At 37.1% G+C, this 21669-nt stretch overlaps 1 protein-coding gene across 3 annotated transcripts in view; it reads right to left on the bottom strand.

The window, feature by feature from the left end:
* Nucleotides 1-21669, bottom strand: part of LRRC9 (leucine rich repeat containing 9) — a 49009-nt gene that overhangs the window by 17061 nt on the left and 10279 nt on the right. For all 3 annotated transcript variants that reach the window (XR_011096763.1, XR_011096762.1, XM_068682458.1), the window contains exons 10-22: nt 20422-20553; nt 18703-18879; nt 15826-15943; nt 14831-14966; nt 13532-13678; nt 12421-12542; nt 11189-11398; nt 9743-9862; nt 8058-8249; nt 6765-6890; nt 5220-5357; nt 1052-1229; nt 448-668 (exon numbers count right to left, since the gene is read on the bottom strand). Coding sequence is in view for 1 of the 3 variants with exons in the window: in XM_068682458.1 (XP_068538559.1) it covers nt 448-668; nt 1052-1229; nt 5220-5357; nt 6765-6890; nt 8058-8249; nt 9743-9862; nt 11189-11398; nt 12421-12542; nt 13532-13678; nt 14831-14966; nt 15826-15943; nt 18703-18879; nt 20422-20553 (2017 nt within the window). In the remaining 2 variants the exon portion in view is untranslated. The remainder of the gene's footprint in view (nt 1-447; nt 669-1051; nt 1230-5219; nt 5358-6764; nt 6891-8057; nt 8250-9742; nt 9863-11188; nt 11399-12420; nt 12543-13531; nt 13679-14830; nt 14967-15825; nt 15944-18702; nt 18880-20421; nt 20554-21669) is intronic.

Below are 21669 nucleotides of genomic sequence, written 5' to 3'. Positions count from 1 at the left end.
GTCTGAACATAAATAAGAACCAGGGCCTCCGTCTCCCATTAGTAAGCGTCTGAATCCAGCCAACAAAGTTTGTCATGCGTATGTTAGTTGAAAAGAACTGGAACTGCTGCAGGTGTGGTTTGTTGTTATCTGACATGAGTTGTAGAATTATTCCATGTTTTTTAAGCCTTAAAGCCTATGCAGTGTAAGTGATGTTTAACTGTAGAAAATTTTGAGCCCAGTCCAGCCAGAAGGTTTAGTACCTCCTTCTCAGGAGTAAGTATAATCAATCAAAAGAGGTTAGAGTACTGTTTGTGGTTTTTTTTTTTTTTTTTTTTTAATCACTTCAGATTCAGCTATGTTTTGAAGTAAAACTTTGCCAGTTCCAAGTGGTGGAAGACTGTACTTATAATGTGCTAAAATAAATAAATGAATAAATCATCTCTGAAACAGTAAATCTATATTTACCTTTAAATGATACATCTCTTGATTGGTAGAAACACAGTTATTGCTTATGTATAGTTCTATTAGGGAGCAGGTTTTCTTTAAACCAACTAAAGATGTGATCCTGTTGTTCTCAACGGAAACATAATGAAGATGACACAGATTTTCAAACACATGTATTTCGAGGCTGGTAAGATGGTTATTATTTACACTAAGTCTTGTAAGTTTGGTGAGCTTTGAAATTCCTCAAAAAATAAACAAAATGCACTTAGTGTAAAGTGAGCTGTAATAGAAAAAGGTCTGATACAGATGGTAAAACACATTATAAGTGACAAAGGTTATGCTAGTAGGTCCAACTATAACCAGATTATTAATCTTTAGATCTAATGGCATATTTATGTTTAATTAAATAATTATTTTGCTGCAACGTAACTGCTCTGCCTCCCACCCTTACTTCAGTTCTGCAAAAGATACACTCAGAAACTGAAGATCAGATTTTTCAATATTTGAAAAACTCACACAGTTGCCAGCAAATAAATCATAGCCTCTATATTTTGCTGTAAAGAAACATTTCTACTGAGACCTGGCTTAACAGCCTGAATTACCACTACCATGGTAAATATAGTACCATCCAGTGTTGAAATACAGTTTTCATCTAAAGTGAGTTCCTCAAGGTTGAGACAAGAGTCCAGTCCTTCTATTTGTGTGAGATTGTTGTTGCTAAATGACGCCCATCTCAAGTGCTCCAATTTTTCCAGGTTTGAAATTTTGAAGAGATGTTGGCCATCCAGATTTAAAACAGTAATCTGCAATAAAATAAAATAAAATAATAATAACAAAAACCCTTAGTATTAGAAGTGAAAGAAACTGACCAGTCAGTTAATCTGTAATTTAATTCCACCTGCTTACTCTGTGCTGTTTCTGCTTGCACATTTCCTACTGCTACCAATAGCAATTTATTAGATGCAGGATGTGACGTTTCCTCATTATGCAACAGAAAAAAAAAATCTTCAAAAAACCTCAGCTTCTCCTCCAAAACCAAGGGCTCTATAACATAAGAATGCCAGTTCCCAAATGTACCTTTGCAGTTGAAACTATCTGAACATAGCTTTTTTTTTTTTCCTCATTTGTGTCAGACCTTAGATAGCTTTGGTTGACTTAAAATCTTCTGTAAATGTAATGAGATTCTTGATTGGTAAGTATGCTTTACAGATCCAAATTCTACAACAGGACTGCAATGGGAAAAGGATTTCCACCCTAGTGCTAAAAGATTGTTATTCAAACTTAGATTTAGCAGAGGCTGAGTGAGAGCAGAATTTTTCCTAAGTTCGTAGTACTTCATTGATTTTATATACAAAGTACTCTTTATATCACAGATTAACAACTTCAGTAATTTTCTTTACAATGGTCTTGAACAGAAACAAATAAAAGTAGATAGCAAGTAGATATCTTGCTGCCCACATTGTCAAAGGACTTTCTTACACAAGATCTGACTTCAGACACCAGGCAGCAAGCTTCCTGAGCTATTAACAAACCTATCCACAACCTGTCTGTATGACGATGACTCCCCTGCTTTTTGATGATACTGCAGTATGTTAGCCGACCATTGCACAGTGAAGAAACAAAAGGATCATAAAGCCCCAAACAAAAAAATCAGTTTGTGTGGCAGGGACCCAAAATATCAAGGATTGTATTTAGCCTAAGATAAATAATCATGAAAACACTCAGTGCCAGTGGAGTTATTTTGCTGATGACTGAAGAACACTTTTTTTTGCTATAGTATTTTATTTTTCAAAATATGTATCTTACCCTCCATGAATCTTTTCTCTCCGATGTCACAAAACATATATGACATGCTAAAGCATTAACTTTCCTGGCAATTTCTGTAAACATGAATTCCCTAATGCACAGAGAATGAAATGCTACGCTCATCAACAGAAATGTGTTTTCCTCCAGCCATTCCACATTCTAATAACAAATCAAACTGACAGAGAAGCTTTTAACTTTTCATACTGGGTAGCTTAACATGATTTCAACTGATGGGTCACAACAGGTTAGGATGACCTTGAATCTTCCTCCACAGACCCTTATGGCTCTCTGTTAGCTCAGTTTCCCGAGAAAAAAAAAAAAGCTAGCATGATTGTGCTGCCTGCGTATCCATCTGCTAACCTTACAACTAACTTTCAAACCTATTGGTGATGTTTGGCTCAATCTGTCAGACAAGCACTATGCTGAAAGATACTGACTTCCTCCAAACTCCATGAAAATGAACAGCTGAGCAAAAGACATAATTTTATGATCCCAGTGAAGGAAAGGCTCAGCTACAATGCTACACACTAGAGAATCCAGAAGAGACCTGTTATGAATGACCTAAGAATTTCTGAGAGCAAAGACCCAATTAGGAACTGGTTAGTTACTGCTTAATTAGTTCACAATTTGACATAATCTTTCAAGGTGAGAGAATGTTCAAAGGGTTGCTGTCAACGTTTGTTAGTTTGAAATTAGACTTATTGGCTCTTTTCTTGCAAGACCGTTTTCATGTTGATATTTAGTAGAATTCTCCAAAAACGTTAATCCTGCCTGACCACGAGACATTGATTAGTACAGGGATAAATATACATGTGGAAAAGATCATTTGGCTTTAGACTTGGAATATGATTAAGTGTCTAAATTTTAGTGCAGACTGTATTTCAAGGGTTAGTATTAGAAAAATTGTGTCATTGTATGTAGTAGAGATTTTAGGATTATATAATTTACTGGAAGAACTCATACTTCAACATGTTTAAATATTGTGCTTTTGTGACATCAGAAACAGAAAGATTAAAATTAGCAGAATAACTAAGCTAAGCATAGCTACTGAATTTTCTAATGAAAAATTCTTAGAGCCAACCTCTACTTATCAGGGAGATAATGCAAAGGAGCTGACTGCAATTTCCCAAATCAGTCTGGTTCTCTCATCATCCTTGCCACCAGTGTCCTTGCTCTTTAAAAACTTGCTCAATGTTTGTGAAGCTTTATTGTCACTTTCATTTGAAATACTTATAGAACATTTGGGATGCCTTGAATTCTTAAATGAAGCAAGTAGATTAGGGACTTTGTCTTGCCTTTAGAGATAGTTCTTTGGAAAAAAAAATAGACACAAAAACATCAGCACCACAGAACCGTGGAAGCGCATAAAGGACATATATAAAGGACATAGCATGTCCTTTATATACCCTTATTGTTGTAGGAAGGGCAACTTTCATACACCAAAAGCTGTTGAGCAAAATGAGTGACACAAAAACGTAACTAAATATGTGAAGACTAGTTATGAGAGGCTTAAATATGAAGAAGTTTAAAAAAAAAAACAGTTCATTATTACACACTTTTTCACACAGTTAAAAAAAATCTTCATCCTTTAAAGTTTATAGACAAAAGCAAATGTTCATGAGCCCTACTGGATCAGGCTTTGGCCCTTTGTTTCCAGTAGAGCGGAAACAAATGAAAAATAAGAAAAATGACAGCCATGAGAATAAAACAGTTGTGACAAACAGATTGCTGATAATGAAAGCTAAGAACATCAATAAAAATTTAACAGCCAATATAATCAGAGACATCATAATCAGAACCTAATGAAATTCAAGCAATGCTACAGGCTTGATCCTATCTAAGGATTGTAAAATAGTCAATCAGAATACAGAAGAGAAGGATAGTTTCAGTGTATGTTTTTCTCTGCCTTTGGGGAGAATCAGAATGAGATGCTCATAACTTACATGGATAAGGAAATACTTTGTACTTTGTCAGCTACTAAAAAGAACCCAAACCTGGAACTACTCACGTTAATGTTTTTAAAAGACATTTTTCATTTGAGGACATTTATGAACCCTGAGCCACTCATCAATTCATTTAATTACAATCATAGCATAACTCAAGAAATTCTAAAGGTTTATGAATAAACTGAAGTTATACTAGTAGTAAGGATAAATAGGATGACCAGAATAACTCAGTTAGCTTGATGTAATCCTTAGGTACCATAGAAAGTCTTGTATGCCACAGAGTAAATAATCAAAAGCTAATGGCTTTATTACTGGATTACAGCACAGTTCACAGGAAACAAAAACTAATATTGAATTGTTTTTAACGATATTTTAAGTGCATTAAAAAGTTTAATAGCTACTTTCTGAGAATGTAATAAAAAGTAATGATATCCAAAAGCAAACTTATCTCTGTTTAATAGAGAAAAACTGGTTAGAGGATGGATCTTAGGAAGAAGTGGGATGATGTGGGTGAAGTAACAAAAAGATTCCTGGTCCTTTAGAACATCTAGTTCTAGTCCTTTAGAACATTGGAAAGAGACAAAATGAGTGGGTGAAATTTGATAGTAGCCAAATTTGTTTCAGAAAAAAAAGGTAGAAATAATAGAGAGATAGGAGAGACCTGGTAGATCGACTGTTACTTGAAATGGACTCAGTGATCCTTGTGGGTCCCTTCTAATTTGGATATTCTATGATTCTATGAAAATCAGTCTAGGGTATCTTTTTGGGTCTGCTTGGTCTTAAAGATCTATTAACACTCAAAAGAAAGCTGCATTGCAAAAACAGCAATTTAAATGCCCTCTTCAGGGTATTTGGAGCTTCCTGTGAGGCATCTGGAAATGGCTACCAGAGACAAGATAACTATTGGTTAGACTTGCAAGTTTTCAGTGATATATATATAAACAAACAGCATAAAACTTTTAAACTAACATAACAAAAGAAAGCTTTTATACAGATTAATCTAAACTTGGACATAAGTATATTAAACAGCCTCAGCCTTACCATTGAATACCAGTTGTTATGATACATCTGTGAATCCAGTTTGTTTTTGCTGATTTGAGACAGAATTGTAGCACAGGAAAATACACTGAGAATAGGGGGTCTCTCTTCGTCAGTCCTAGAATATTTCAGTAGTGATGCCTGGGGGAAAAAGAAAGAAAATACTGTATTAAGTAGATAATATAACAAGATTTACTATATTGGAGCACCTTTCCTATGAAGAAAGGCTGAGAGAACTGGGGATGTTCAGCATGTTGAAGAGAAGACTCCCGGGAAACCTCATTGTGACCTTTCAGTACTTAAGTGGGTCTTATAAAAAAGATGGAGAAGTTCTCTTTACTTAGATAGATAACAATAGGACAAGGGGGAATGGTCTTAAACTAAAAGAGGATAGATTTAGACTAGACTCTAGAAGGAAACTCTTCACTGTAAGGGTAGAGAGGCGTTGAAGCAGGTTGCTCCATCCCTGGTGGTGTTCAAGGCCATACTGGATGGGGTCTTGGCCAACCTGATCTAGAGGGTGGAATCCTTGCCTATGGCTGGAGGGTTGGAATTAGATGATCTTTAAGGTCCCTTTCAACTCAAGCCATTCTATGATTCCATGATACATAGTTCATATCTTAGCATATAGCAAAAAGCACAAAAGTTCTGCTATTCTTGAAAGGGAAAGGTGATATCAGCAGATAAATAGATTCTATAATAAATCATAGATTTATTACACTTAATAGTTTGAAAGATTCCTATAGAACCTTCACACACACACACATATATATATTTAAAAGAGTTTTCAGTACATAAAACAGAGAAGATAGACTGTATTAAACATTCTGTTTTAACTCTAGTCAGTTTTATGGGAAGACATTTGTCCTTTTCTTTGCAGGAAGTCACGACCTTACTCAGCATTGACTCAGCAGACAGTTTCATTGGGACTGTGCTCTGATCATATAAATGTTGTGTCAGCATGATATTGAGTTCCAACCTAGACAGCTCATGAAGGGTGTTAGCTTAGGCTTAGCCTAAGATTCAGGAGATTATATAGTCCAAAGCTCTAATAAAACAAGTTTGTGCTCAGGGGTTGCAAAGAATTGCTTCATAAATGCTTGTAAAATACTCTAAAAATTTACCCATTGAAAAGACCTTCAAACAAGGGATTAGGCAAAAGATATTTAAAAACAAGCATACAGTACGATTGTTTTAGCCTGTTATTTTTCCCTCTAGTGTTTCTATTTGGCAAACATAGTAACTGTCTTGCATTCTGAATTCAGCAGATCCTAAACACGGATTCCAACATCATGCCAGAATACAATTTTTGGTACCAAAGATCTTTGTAAGATATGTGTTTATTGAATAATTTCTGGCCTACTGCTAGAAGCAAAAGACAAAACAATTGCTTTCAGAAAAAAAAATCAGAGAGCCAAGTTGTCTTTAAAAAACAAACAAAAAAAAAAACAACAACACAGCATAGAATGACATCAAAAATATATATATTCATAAAGCTTTCCTTTTCTGTAGTATCCATTGTAAGTTACAAGAAAACAGATACCAAACCTGGGTTATATTTGATCCTGCAATGTAGCGTAATGCTTCTGCAGCTTCTTCATTAGTAATCATGACTCCATTTAGATTAGTGAGAGCTTTTAATTGACCAATGACACTCAGCCGCAAAGAGGCTGGCTTGAAGAGAGAAATAAACCGTCAATTATTTAAAAAAAAAAAAAGAAAGAAAAAAGTGACAGTACATAACAGAGACTTCTATTTCCTTTCTGCTTAGCATACTGTCAGCTCATGGATGTCAAGAGTTAGAGCTTTGTAGTGATCTTCAGCAGAGCCACTGTGTCATCCCAGCTTATGTAGTTTGCCAAAAACACATAAGACAAGGTACCTTTGGGCCAATTTTGATTATTCTGATTTTATGTGACACTGATGGTAATAAATTGCTCTAAAGTCACATGGTCTAACTCAGAAGGTTACTAATCCTACAAAGCTCACTAATATATGAGCTGTATTAGTGTTTATTTTATAATCTGAGAGTTTCATTTATGATCTAGAAATATTGCAAAAGACAAAAGCTTCATAAGACATATGAAAGATGTTTAAAGGATTTAGAGGTGCCATTGAAACCTCAAGACATCACCACAAACTTACTGTATACATAGGGAATAGGTTAGCCTGCCCACTAGTTTAACATAAAATAAATGAAATACACATTTCTCACATGCTGAATAATAATGTTTTTATGGATGGCATAAAGATGTATTTTGACAGTGAAGTAACCCAAACGCAATCTTTTATGAGCTAGATGGTAGCATGTGTCCTCTGAAAGGTAATAAGGATTTTCTGCTTTGCTCTGAACTGATGTTTAAATGTACTGATTCAAAAGGAATAAAGAACAGAGAGAAACATTTGTTCCAGAAGCTGTTTGGGCAATATAAATGTACAAGAATCAGTAAAAGGACTGAGTATTGGCTCTCTCTCTGAAGCTCCAGCCAACACATCTGTGCTGCTGCTGAGAGATGCATGCAGTAAGAAAGAGACAAACTGTATGTAATCAGCCCCAATGCTAGGAAGGATCTCTGGTCCCATCCCTTAGTCAGTGCAGCTGAGCCAGCAAAATTAAAGCCATGGCTTGATTTTTGATATCTGGCACCAATAAAATTCTTATTGGAAACTGAAAAGAAAGAAATTATGCCTCAGAGACATCTCTGAATAGAAGTGCCACAGAAGTGCTACAGAATGAAGTCCTCATGAGAACAAAGACTCCATAATATGATCATAAGGCTTCTTTCACAGTAAGGGCCTTAGAAGTATTAAGGTGCAGGACCAGATTTTAAGCCTACGTACCTTATACCATGGGTTGTGTGTGATGTCAAGACTTAGTAAATTGGGAGTGTGTTCATATAAAATTTTTATAACTTCCCAGGATTTTTTCAGCCGATTCCAGCTCAGGTTGAAGAACTGCAGTTTGGTTAAGCCTCTTATGCCCTCAAGAGTAATCACGTGGTTATGGCTTGCATCAAAATACTCCAGGTTGGGCTGCAAAACAACAAAGGTTTGAAAATAGTTGCATGGCCAAAACTGTAGCAAGATAAACTTCAGCTGAAGTCATCAGACATGTTTAATCTTTCAACAGACTTCATCAAATCTAATGCTTTGACTCCCTCGACAGAGACACTTATGAGTGAGTTCTTGCGTGCTCCAGCCATGTCCCAGTAAAGACAACAGAGGCTTACCTGGCAGAGCACTTTGGCTTACAATGTCTATTTGACTGTGTCCTGGTTTCAGTTAGCACAGAATTAATTTTCTTCCTGGTAGCTGGTGGAATGCTGTGTTTTGGCTTAGGATGAGAAGAGTGCTGATAACACCCCGATGCTTTAATTGTTGCAGAGCAGTGCTTATACTAAGCCAAGGACATCTCAGCCTTTTGCTCTGTCCTGCCAACGGGCAGGCTGGGGGTGCAGTAAGAGCTGGGAGGGGACAGACCCAGGACAGGTGACCCAAACTAGCCAAAGGGGTATTCCATACCATCTGACGTCATGCTAAACAATATATAGGGGTGGCTAGCCGGGGGGAGGGGGCCGGACTGCTCGGGGTTAGGCTGGGCATCGGTCAGCGAGTGGTGAGCAATTGCATTGTGCATCACTTGTTTGTACATACTATTATTACTTTCCTATTATCACCATTGTATTATTATTGTTATTATTGTTATTATTATTTTGTTATTATTATTTTCCTGTCTTATTAAACTGTCTTTATCTCAACTCACGGGCTTCACTTTCCATTTCTCTCCCCCGTCCCAGAGAGGGAGGGGGGAGGGTGAGCGAACGGCTGCGTGGTGTTTAGCTGCCGGCCGGGTTAAACCACGACAGACTGCCTGCCAGGAAGTTGTTGAAAGGGGAAGACCAGATCTAGAGCTCATATCAAAAGCCTCCTAAGTGGCCTAAAGACAAGCTAGGAGCTGGATCCCTGAATCCCCAGTGGTAATACAGAAAAGCCCAGAGGTCCTGGCTAGGACTTATCAGCCATGTACCATGGAGCATTCTCAGGCTGAAGATGAATTACTTCTTAACCATCCTGCTCCAAGTCCATGTAGTTCAGCTTTTTATTCCTATTAATCGCCTCTACTTTGATATGTTTTGCACTTATTTCATCCCATATATTTGGAAGGAAGGGGGAGAAAAGCAGTGAGACCCAAATCATCAAGTAGGCCAATGCTAAACCAGGTGGAGAATTCCGTTATCCCATTCACCCCAAATGTCACTATTTGTTAAAATGAAATGACAGCTACAAAGGACAGATGGGTGATAAAGTGATACCATTGTAATACTGTGATTCAAACTGGAGACAGGCATCAACAGGCACCAAAACTGCTGACAGCATTCACGATTCTAGTTCAGCCCTAGCCCTCTGTTTTGTTCCACAGTGCACCTCCAGGCCCAATTCTATCCTGTAAGCCCACTCCACGATGCAAGCATATTTATGTGAGTAAATGTTTCTTTTAAACAAGAAAAAAAAGCTTAATTTCTCACCAAGTCATAAACATCCATTAAGGAGGTAAATTCATTAAAGCTGATGATAAGCTTTCGAAGTGCTTTAAGATTAGAGATGTTCTGCAGCTGACTCAGGCTGTTCCCGTGCAAGTTCAAAACCTAGGTCAAAAGTACATCGGAAAGTGTGATTTTACTAGACATGCAGACAAATTCTGTAATACTTCACTGCTGCCTTAAAAATGAAAAAGCTTCAACCATTGGAGTGCAATATAAACACTATCCTACTGGCAAACCATAAAAAGACTACAAAAGGTGAATGCAAAAGGTGAATGTAACATAAAATAATGAAAACACAACTGAAGGCTATGATTACTCTTTTTTCGCTTATTTGAAGACTATTTATTACTTCCCAAAATAAAAATGGCCTGGGTAAGATGGAGAGTCAGACAGTCAATCCGTTCACAACAGAAGGAAACAATCAATCAGTTCTCTGTTTAATGGAGATGCTGAGAAGGAACTGGTAGCTTTTCAATTCTTAGAAAACAGGATAGGAAGAATGGGGCCAAGCAGACACAGGGAAGGGATCCTTAGAAAAAGGCTGAGTGAGGGAGAATTGCTAATGTTTCTCTGCAAACAGATCACTGTACAGATGGCATTTTGATAAAACAAGAACAGAATTGTTATGCTCCTTTTTCTTGTCTCTAAATAAATTTTAGAAAATAAAAAGTTTATTTGAAGATGTATAAAAATGGGATCAAAAACATAACCAGCAGGTATAAGAAACAGTATTGGCTCATAAACTGAAGTTAAAAATGTGACAGTTTAGAAACTATTTCATAATTTCAAGTATCAGATATTTAGCAGGGCTACTTCATCAGAAAAATGGTGCTACTGAAGAATCCACACAGTAGTTATGCATATGAATGCAATGTCAGAATTACGCATACGAATTCCCATCTGAAAAAGTGTTTTTCTGTGCAGCTACTGTAACAACATACACTTTTTAAGCTTAAATCTGCAGCTTTTTTTGTTTTTAAAAGACAAAAAACAAAACACAAAACAAACAAACATGTTTTCTCCATGGGTTACATTCTTTTGATGTCAAATCTCACCCACCCCCCACTCCCAAAATCTTTTCAAGAACAATCTCTATAATGGCATACAGTCACATATTCCATAAAATATGATGGAAAGGATAATAGGTCATATCCTATTCTTAGATCCATTCTTCTTAACCTGTTTTTCATTGAAATTATTTGGCCCTCAAACAACAGGAAAAGCAATTGTTATTCTCATAACTGACAGGCAGAGGAACAGAAGTTCTACTGATGTCAAGGAAATGTAAGCAAGATCAGAAACAAACCCAAACAGAAAACTAAAACGAACCTACTGTCTTTGGTTTAGGTCATGGGCCAACCTGAAAAAAAAATGGTAACAACTGCATAATACATTTCTTGTACTGCAAATTTGACAGCAATACCTCACCTGTACCTGATTGTAGATATTGACCTTAGCAACTGAAAATAGTGCTTTTTCATCTAAGTAAGCAATCTTAGGCCTCACTTTTACTGTCGGTTCCATGTTCAAAACGTCATCATCACGTTGCAAATCATGAGACAGAATAAATATTTCTGTGCTTCTCTTTCCCTCTTCCACAATTACATTGCACGTGGAAAACAGAGACTTGTCTTTGACCTATATAAAATAAGAGACACCAAAATTTGTAAACCTTACATTTTCGGCTTAAATAATAAATCTAATACTCAGCATAAAAAGAGAAGTTTGATTAGGAAATTTATGGCAATTAAGTTAGGAAATCATCTTTCTGTAACACAGACCTGCTAAAAATTGGGTTTTAAATGCCTCCTAATCAAAGCACTGCACAGTTTTTCCTTTTATAGGTTACTGTATGCCATGCATAACTCTGGCTAAAGTTAAAAGTAAAACTGTACACTGGAATTCCTTAAGTCTAAGAATTACAATGGAGCAGTCTACAGCTGGACCATGGGCCAGGTAGACATCAGTGAATTCCACACTTTTCAACTTCCTTTCCCCGGGGTAACTTAGAGTCTGAAATGGCCCTTTTCACCTTTCACCTTGGCAGCAAGTTACGAAGCTAGATGAGTGGAAGAGGAGCATTATATGGCTTACAAAAAGGAATAGAAGCAATTCTTACAAAGAAAATTTGTTCAAGAAACCAGCTGAGATTAAAATATGTTTTTTTTATTTTTATTTTTATTTTATTTTTTGCAAAGCTTCATATCTCACAATTTAAATCAAACAACTAAAAATCATTTGCTCCCTAAAGACTCCATGAAAACAAGATCTTTTCAACAGTCAATACTATCAGTTTTACCTTACATGGTACCTCAAAGAAGGGAATTCTTACTGAGAGAGGACATAGTTTTCATCTACGTTTCCTTTATCTGTTGAAAGTTACAAGGATCTTTGCTTCCTTTGCTATACCTTTTACAGCTACAAAATAAAAGCTTCCCCTAACTTTCACTATGAGTAGAAAGTTTCTCACTGATTTCCACAGAAGTTTTATCTGTATCTGATAGATTAGAAAGAAGAGAACCAACCTTAAACCAAAGCTCGACAGGTCCTGTGAGTAAAACAGGATTTCATTTTACCTACTTGCCCTTTTTTTTTTTTTTTGAGCTGTGAAATCTAAGACGTGCCCTCTACTATCACTAGTAGGAAAAAGAAGTTCATACCAGTGTAATATACTCAAACTCAGCAATGTATTCTGGCAGGACCAGCTCGTGGTCAAATACAAACCACTCGCACTGCCAGCCGCTGCAGTCACAACTTTTCTGTTCCAAGGAAGCCCACAGTCCTGAAGTGGAGGAAACAGAACAAATACATTATTGCTTTTAAGCTAAGCTTGGTATTCATTTCAGAATGTTACTAAGTCAAAGATATCTCCTTCCATGAAGACCCTTCAGATTTATTCCTTTCTGCCATTAGACTTGCTTTGCCATACAGATTCACGCAGGCTAATAAAGGAGTTTAAACTGGTTATCTAAACCCCCATGTAGAATACATTACTGTCAGATTCCAGTACAAAGATCACAGCCTGTGAAAGACTAGCTTAGCTTCTGAGATCACCAACAGCTCTCCTGCATTGCTTTCATTGCTGCACTGTCCTAAACTACTCCAACATACTGTGGTATGATCACCCTCCGAATTTGCTTTCACTTCCTCCTAAGAAATCAAAACAATCCCAATTCCTTTATATAAAGGAACAGACTTTGCTCTCTGTCAGCATCTGAAAGTTTGGAAGACATACCAGAAAGAACAGGTAATATTATTAGTCAATTCCCACTTGGTGTTCTCTTGCAAAAAATAGCATAAAGCAGAATTTATCACTAAGAGGGCACACAATATGAAGATTTAATCTCGATACTTGTAACATTGCATTTACCAGCAGCAACCGTTTTTATTTTGCATAAAAATAAGGGCTGTGGATTATAAGGCTGAAGCTTTCTTTTGTGGTATGTACAGGTGACCCTTTGCAACACTTACTCAATCCCCCTGCATGACGTGTTCATATGAACCTCCATGAATTAAGTTGCACTTAGCGTGGACTGATGGCTAAAAGCAGCATGGCACAGCTCACTTCCACTCTTTGAATAAATATTTGTTCGCATTTAGTTCACAGAAAGATCTTCTTATTTGCTATTGCCTTCAAAAACACGCATTTCAGCAGAGACTGAGTTCTCAGGAATGAAACCTCTTGACACAACCCAAAGTGAATGATGAGTTTGGAATACAAACGTTACTTTAACCTTAACTTTATGCTAACAAGTGCCTACAAATACATACCATTACTAGAAGTAGATGTATCACTTCCTAGGAATTTCCATGGCCTGAATACAGAATTAGCTTCTGGGTAGTTGCTTTGACAGATAGGACTTGCTGCACGAACTGGAGCACTGCAGCCAAGGAAAACTTTCGCAATTATTACTGTCCCTAAGTGTAGAGAGAAAAGACACTTAATGCTTCTAATTCTGGCTTGGGGATGAGGACAGAATAATAAAACAAAAATGGTGCTTAATGTTATTATAAGCAAGCTACATCTTGGTCTGGATGATGAATGGTCTAATATGTGTATAATACACTGTGTAAAATAAACACTGAATCTTTATTAATATTTATGTTTTTCATGAAAACAAATATTCTTTGGCCAAAAAAAAAATAATGCAGTGATATCCAAAGTTTGTAACTAGCTAATATTTAAAGATGTAAAACCAGCTATCACTTGGATTTGTGACCTCCAACGAATGGTCTCCAACGAATGGTCTTTCTTCCATACTACAGAAAACCCATTTTTTCCAAGCTCTCTAGATCACCAAGACCAAGCAAAAGGTAGTATATGCTGTGGATAGTTTCAAGCTATATATATATGCTAAGAGATGGGTTAGAAGTCCACACTGACTGCCCTGCTGGCTAACACTAAAGGAACCCTAGATGAGCTGAGAAATGCCTCTTCTTTAGTGGGGAGCAGGGCTGGAAGAAGGGGAGGTGACCTAACTTAGGTTAAGCCACATTTCTACAAAATTTTTATATTTTATAAATAATTATCTTTGAGACTTCATAGCTTTTTTTTTCTTTTTTTTTTCTTTTTTTCTTTTTTTCCCCAATAAATTGCCTGAAACTCGATTATTCCTAAGCTATTAAAATGACAGCATCACACAGCTTGATTGCCTAAGCCTTTTCTCTAGGAAACCAGGCTAAAAAGAGAAGGCTGGTATTTTTCCTTTCAGTGTCCAGTCCTAGACACAAATTAACCCAGGGTATTTGCACCTTTCTTCACTCTGCCTTTTTTAGAGATGTTGGATCTTGAAAAGATCAGACATATCTAATTATATCTCAGATGAGGACATTTCCCACAGAGGCTTCAAACTCCTGTTTGGGAATTACTCCTAGCAGCCCAAGCTCTTTCTGGAGCTTCCTAATACATAAAAATGCCACTGGAACAGTTGTCGGCAGTTTCAAAGCTCCTTTCAAGTTACTTATGCCTACTCATGGCCACTTACAGTATTTACAAAATGTCCTTTGGCCTGTAGCACAAAATACAGCATTTATCATCAATTTTACAATATTGTTCCAACTTTGAATTACCATGTCTGAATGACTCGTCAGGATCTCTCTTGTTTTTGCCTTCAGCCTTGGCTTGTTGTTTCAGAAACTTTATTCTGGGACATTCACATATGCTTAGACTGTTACAGAGAGGAACAGCTTCATTTTTCTCAGACTGCTGCAAAAATTAAAGCAAGGCCCAAGTATCTTTCAATAAAAGCATCCCTTAAAAATGCAAAAAAAAATTTAGGCATGTAAACATACACATGACTTACAATAAGGGATGGCAGGCAGGAAAACTGAAGAATAAAGAGTAAAAAGATGATCTGTGGTGTTACTTTAATAGTATGAGAGAAACAGATAAGATCAGATTGTTGGGGACAGGGCCCATCCTTCTGTATGCTTATATAGCATGCAATGTCACAAGAAGGGATCTTAGTGGGGCCTCTATAAACTAGCAAGATATAAACAATAATAAACAAAACAGGAAAATGGATACCATCCATTTACCAACCATAAAAATCCATGATATGCTTTCTGATAGCACTAGTAGGAAGAATAAAATAGGAAAATAATATTGTGTCCAAACAAATAGTAATGACAATTACAATGTAAGTAACTGACAAAACCATTGAAACAACATGTTTCAGAGGCAGCAAACACGTGAAGCTGATACTGTGGAGACTTCCAAAGGAGTCCTGCATCAGTCCCAGCAAAATCTAGAGTGTGTGGGGATTGATGAGAAGTGGTGAGTAAAAAGGGATGATTGGCAGCAAAAAGAGAAGGGGCAAGGAAGGGACAAGAAGATGACAAAGAAGAAGTGGAAAGCACTAATCACAACATGATGGCATAAAGATGTGAAGAATGAAGCAGAAGTAAAATGGAGAAATATGATAAGAACGGAGGAAAAAAACAGAGGAAGCATGAATAGAAAAATCAATGAAAGAAGAGAGGAAGAAAGAGCAACACTTTTCTGCCTGCTCTCTTTGCCATCCTTTACTAAGCAATAGCATTCTTCTGTCCACAATGCAGCATACCGTATATACTTCCAGATCCTGGAAACCATCCTCTAGTATGTGCAGCAGCTGCTCTTCCTTAACTGGCAATTTAGGATTAAATACATAAAAGAGATACTCCATCTTCTCTTTGTAGTTTCTTAAGAAGAAAAGACAGAGGGAAAGACTTCAGGTTTTCATTACGCTGTTGCAAAAGCAGGCACAAGGCAAGAATAGCTATTCTAACCAGATATCGTTTACACATGCGCACAATATTTACTAAGAATAACAGACTATAATTAATGCTGATTCTGTAATATTCACATTTATAGTAATCACAAGATCACTTGCAAGAGAAATTTTTCTTTCCTGACTCTTCATAAATGGTAAAAGCAGTCTCCATCCCCTATATTATATTAAAAAATAAATAAATAACCTATTTAGCTTGTCATGGTTTTGGCTGGGATAGAGTTAATTGTCTCTGTAGAGATTCATAGGATGCTATGTTTCAGTTTTTTGATGAAAACACCATGGATAACACACAAATATTTTATTTGTTGCAGAGCAGTGCTCACACAGAGCTCCTTGTCCTGCTCCTTTCTGCTCCTTGTGCTCCTTTTCCAACAAGGGAGCTGGGGTGCACCAGGAGCTGGGAGGGGACGCAACCAGGAGCTGGCCTAGGCTGGCCAAAGGGATGCCCCCTGCCAAGTGGCACCGTGCTCAGCAATAACTGGTGGAGGAAAGATGGAGGAAGTGCAGGATGTTTAGAGTGATGACGTTTGCCTTCTGGAGAACCTGTTACATGCAATGAGCCCTGCTTTCCTGGAAATGGCTGAACTCCTGCCTGCAGATGGGAAGTAACAAATTAATTCATTGCTCTGTTTGTATATATGGCTTTTGTTTTACACGATAAACTGTCCTTATCTCAAGCCAGGAGTTCTCACACTTTTACCTTTCCAATTTTCTCTCTATCATTCCACTTGGGGAAAGTGAGTGAGTGGCTGTGTGGTACTTAGTGGTCTGCCAGGGTTAAACCACAACACCTCTGGAAGAACAAGTCTTATATTTGCTTAGATCCCTAGCAGGAAGACAGCAATAACTCAATATGAAGGAGAATAATGCAATTTATGTTGACAGCAGATCTGGAAAGCCATACAAACACTACATAGCTGTTGGTAACTGCTCTTTTCTTCCCAATTGTTTTTTTTATTTTTTTTCCTCATGAGTGCCATTTCTGGTGACTTATGACACTACAGTTTGAGTGTCAGCAGGTTAGTTTGAGTATTTGATTAATTCTTGCAGGACTTCTCTGCCAAAATGAGCATCAGACCACGAGGTTTCAATTTAAGAACAGTGGCCTAATCCCTGTATAACTGCATTTTAGGGAAGATGTATAAATTGTTTGGGATCAACAAGAACAGGCTGTAATACACATGAACAGATCTAATCTGGCTAATCCATTCTAGGAGCTAACACATGAGACAGTTCTTCACACATACAGGAGGATATCCTACCAACATTTTACAGAATGCATTGAGGAGCTACCTGAAAAGCTTTTTTCTCTCCAGGTAATATGAAAAGAACTCCCAAAACCATTGGCTGTGCCAATCTGACTTTCTCATGGCCAGAAAAAAAATCACAGGAAAGGGGTAATAGAATAATCTGATATTGATTAATAGCTTAAATAATTTGAGTCAGGGTTATTTCATGTTTCCAATTTTATGTGAAGGGCAGCAAGGGATGAACAAATCGATTTCTTGTTGTATTGGAATGAACCAGAAGCTTAATAGTGGTGTTTCAGCTATGGGGGTAAATAACTTTAAGCTACAGACTTAAAGGAAGAAAACTATACTACAATAAGATCCTTTCTGCCCTCCTCTGAATGTTTGTCATGGTTACACTTCTGTAAAAGGCAGCTTCTGTCTCCCAGGACCTACAGAACTAGGAAGTATGTCCCAACTTTCTCACGCTCTTTTGAAAGCCATGAATTTTATATTTAACTTGTTTTATTTATTCACACATAGAAATCACACACACATCTATATATAATGTAAAATAAGCTTTCACACACACATAAACATAGTAAATGCACATAAAAAGATTAAAAACACTCTATTAACTGTACTAAAAATCATAACTCACATAAATAAGTCACACATCAAATCATCAAACTCCTCATTATTGCAAAGAAAGAAATGGATGCAAGCAGGAGCTCTGTCTCATAGTTACAAGTGGGCAACTGGGTGTCTTAAGACAGTGGAGATGCTGTGCTCCACTGGAGACACAGTTCTACAAGCAGCTTTGGGCAGATAATTAACCAGTGCTTACAATAAAAACCACAGCTGCATCATGTCTCAGTTTGATTCTTAGAAGGCAGTGAAATAAATTTTGAAATTTGTGTCGTCGTGCTCATTAATACTTATGTAGAAAAACTGGGCTAATCTGCAAGGATATAAATCAACATCTCGATGTGTATATGCTGTCCTGTGATACAAACGAAATACAGATGCGTATACATCCAGGTGGGCTTTGTTTTGTTTGTTTCTGCATGGTTCATTTACTGCTGCTTTCAGGAATCTGGCCGTTCATAACAACACTTACTCTGTTTTCACTACCTTATTAGGAACAGATGAGGTAAGACCCAGTTTGTAACGTTGTAAGTCTAAACCAACTCTCCTATCTGGTATTTTCTATCAAGACATGGACCTTTGAAGACCAAGAGCCAGTCAGAGAAATACCAAACACAGGGACTGTGGCAAACTTTGTCTCACCTTTATGTGTGCAAAAGTGGCCCAAAATTCTTAATAATCCTAAATTATTTGATGCTTTGCAAAATCTTTCTGTTCCTTGAAATCATGAGGTTTACTTTGATCACTTGCCAATGCTACAGTAAATAGCACTTAGAACTTAGGCACTTACTCTGCTACATGGAAAACTTCTTTTTCCAGGAACATTTGAAACTTCTCTTCAAATTTCAGCCTCAGAATTTGATTGTGCACTCTAAAGATGCGGTTTATTTTCACTCCCATGATACCATACGCTCTGAAGTCCCAGGTACAAAATCGTGATTGAATTAGTTCACAGCAGGAACTAAACCTGTGTGCAGAAATGCACAGAGGAAGACAGTAAGTTAATAATATTTTGTTCTGGTTTTGCACTGAATTTTTCAGTGCAACCTACGCTATTTTATTCTTTTTCCTATCCAAAAGGAAGAACCACAAACAGTATCTCTAGCCCATTTCATTCCATTCCAACTTTATTCGCTCAAATGGAGACACAGAAGTTTACCTAGCTTTATTTGAATGCTGTATTCAAAGTTAAGCATCAACCATCAATACATAATCACTTGTGACTCGGTGTTCCTTTCTTCTATTTGCACTGTTTTATTAAAACCTGTTTAAGTCCTACTGCACTACTCAAATGAGTAGTTTTACCATACTAAGTGCAATCATGCATCAAGTAAGCATGGTTTGCAAGAACCTACAACAGTTTCTAGAGTAAAACTTGAGGAAGAGATGGCCCATTGGCTAGCTGGGAACCTGGAGACAGAAGCTCAGTGTTCTGTTCTGGCACCTGTGACCTGTGGTACAGAAGTCAGGTCACTTAATAAATACGTGGCCATTTTCTCTGTGTCTCACCAGTAAGATGATAAGCTCCTGTGCTTCCATCTGGTACTGTAAAATTCCTTAATAATTATATGATAGTCAGACACCTTAAGAAGAACTCCAACCTAGAAATGCAAGAGGTTCCACAGTTTTTCAAATCAGTGGAAAGTTTTCTTTTAGAAAGAAGATATGCAAACAGTGAGAGTTATTATCTTTCTCAAAAAGATTCTGTGCTAAGATTACTCATTCAAAAACCTTGGGATTGGCTTTCACCCCTACAATAGTAATTTATTAATTTTAAAGCAAAAACATTTATTAGTTGTCTAAACAAGAAGATTTTTGGCTTTAGAAAGTAGCATAAAAAGTAAGTAGAATGCTATTTATAAACAACATCAAAGTACACACAGGACTACCTGCAGCTCTAGTAAACATCCCTGAACACAAAAGGAAAGCTTAGCTGAGGTGGACAAGCTTGGTGTACTCAAGCAGAAAACAGTCCTTGAAATACTGCCAACCTAAATTTGAATCTCCCCTCAACTGAGCATCAAGGTTATTCACACAGAGATTATGTAAGCAACTTCTAATGCTTCTTCACAAGTAAAGCTCTCTAGGAACTTGGAATAATCACTATCACTACAAAAATACTGGGCAGCTTGCTTATTCTTTTGTGTTGTGTCCACCCTTAAAAAAAAAAACAAAAACAGAAAACAAAAATCAAGGCCTTCAGAAATTGGTTATACATATATATATATATATATATATACACACACACACGTGTGTATATATATACACACACACACAACTACAGCCACCACCACCAGACTTTGTGGATTCAAAGCCTAATACACCCCTGAGACAAGTAGAAGGATAAGTTTCCTTTCTCTTCAGCTACCTTCAAATGGCATCTAAGTTTGAAAACGGCACAGAAGTTTCAGAAAAGTCCAGATCCTTGCAATATGCTTACTTTGTTAAAAATGATTAACTTGGAATCATAAGAAACCTGTTCTAGTTTGAAGTATCTTGAAAAGTTTACCAGGGATGATTTGGTAAGCCTTCTTCAAAGCGAACGTTTCCCACTGTTTCCAATTCCATCAACAAAAACTGTACTACCAAATTAAAACTCTTCTTCTTCTTCTTAATTTCCATTTGATAATCTTTTTCAATTCTGCAAAAAGAAACTAGAAGAATTTTGCTGGAATAATGTATCAAGGACATGCATAAAAAGAGAGAGGAGTTTTTTTTTTTTTTCCTTTTCTATCTTCTCTTCCCCCCACCCCCAAACAACAATATTTAAAAAAAATAAAAGTGACAGATAACGGATTACAACTGTGGATAGCAAGGTCCTGTAGTGATCACAACAGGAAACTTTATCACTTTTACCCTCGACACTGTGCTGTAATCCTTAACTTATGAGAATCACCTCTTTGAGTGAGAGGTGTTCTCAGTTTGCTATTTGGTATTCATGATCTCAGCAGAAATTGCAGTACTAATAAGACCATCCTGGGCTTCAGCTCAGTGTGAGGCATTGGACTGAAATCAGTGACAAGCAAAGGCAACAAGTTTCACAGTATGTTTAAGTTCTTCCACTTCTCCACCAGTTATTCTATCCTTTCCTCCTCTTTATGAGCAGGCTTTTAAAGCGTGCTACTTCAGGATACTATTTCTGCTCAAATACAAAAACCAAATGGTTCAATTTTTTTGGAGCCTGAGGCATGACAGACTCTTTCTACTACATTTGCCAATAGGAACAGTCTTTCTTGGTCTTTTATATCAAACCAAAGCAAAAACTAGACTTTCTACCCTTCAGAAGCGAGCCAATTCTTCCTTCATGAAAATTCTGTAGGAAGAGCTTCAGCCCCATGCTGGCATCCAACATCAGGTCTGTGGTATCACTGATACCCTTCACATGCCCTACTGTGAGGGACTGTGTGCATGCCTCGTGCTGGCAACTGACTTTAGAGTGTATCTGACTCATGAAGTACTTAGCCAGAAACAACAATGACAAAAAGCTGCAGCCATTAAAACCACATTGGAATTAAAAGGGGGAAAACAAAACAAACTGCAGCATTTTGCTGGACCTCTCTTGTTTAAAGGCCCAGAAATCTTCTCCAAGCACCAGTCCGATATAACTACTCATCCCAGATATTCTTGTTCAAACATTTCCACATATACTAAAACCACTGACAGCATGAATGGCAACATCTACCTGTTAGAAACTGGCTTGAATCTAATAACTGAGACCACATAAGAATTGCCACATTAACGATATTTGCAATACTCA

Source organism: Anas acuta, chromosome 5, assembly GCF_963932015.1.
Source record: "Anas acuta chromosome 5, bAnaAcu1.1, whole genome shotgun sequence".
NCBI classification, from domain to species: domain Eukaryota; kingdom Metazoa; phylum Chordata; class Aves; order Anseriformes; family Anatidae; genus Anas; species Anas acuta.
Note: the sequence above shows the minus strand (reverse complement) of the source record. Positions and strands in the feature narration are given on the sequence as shown.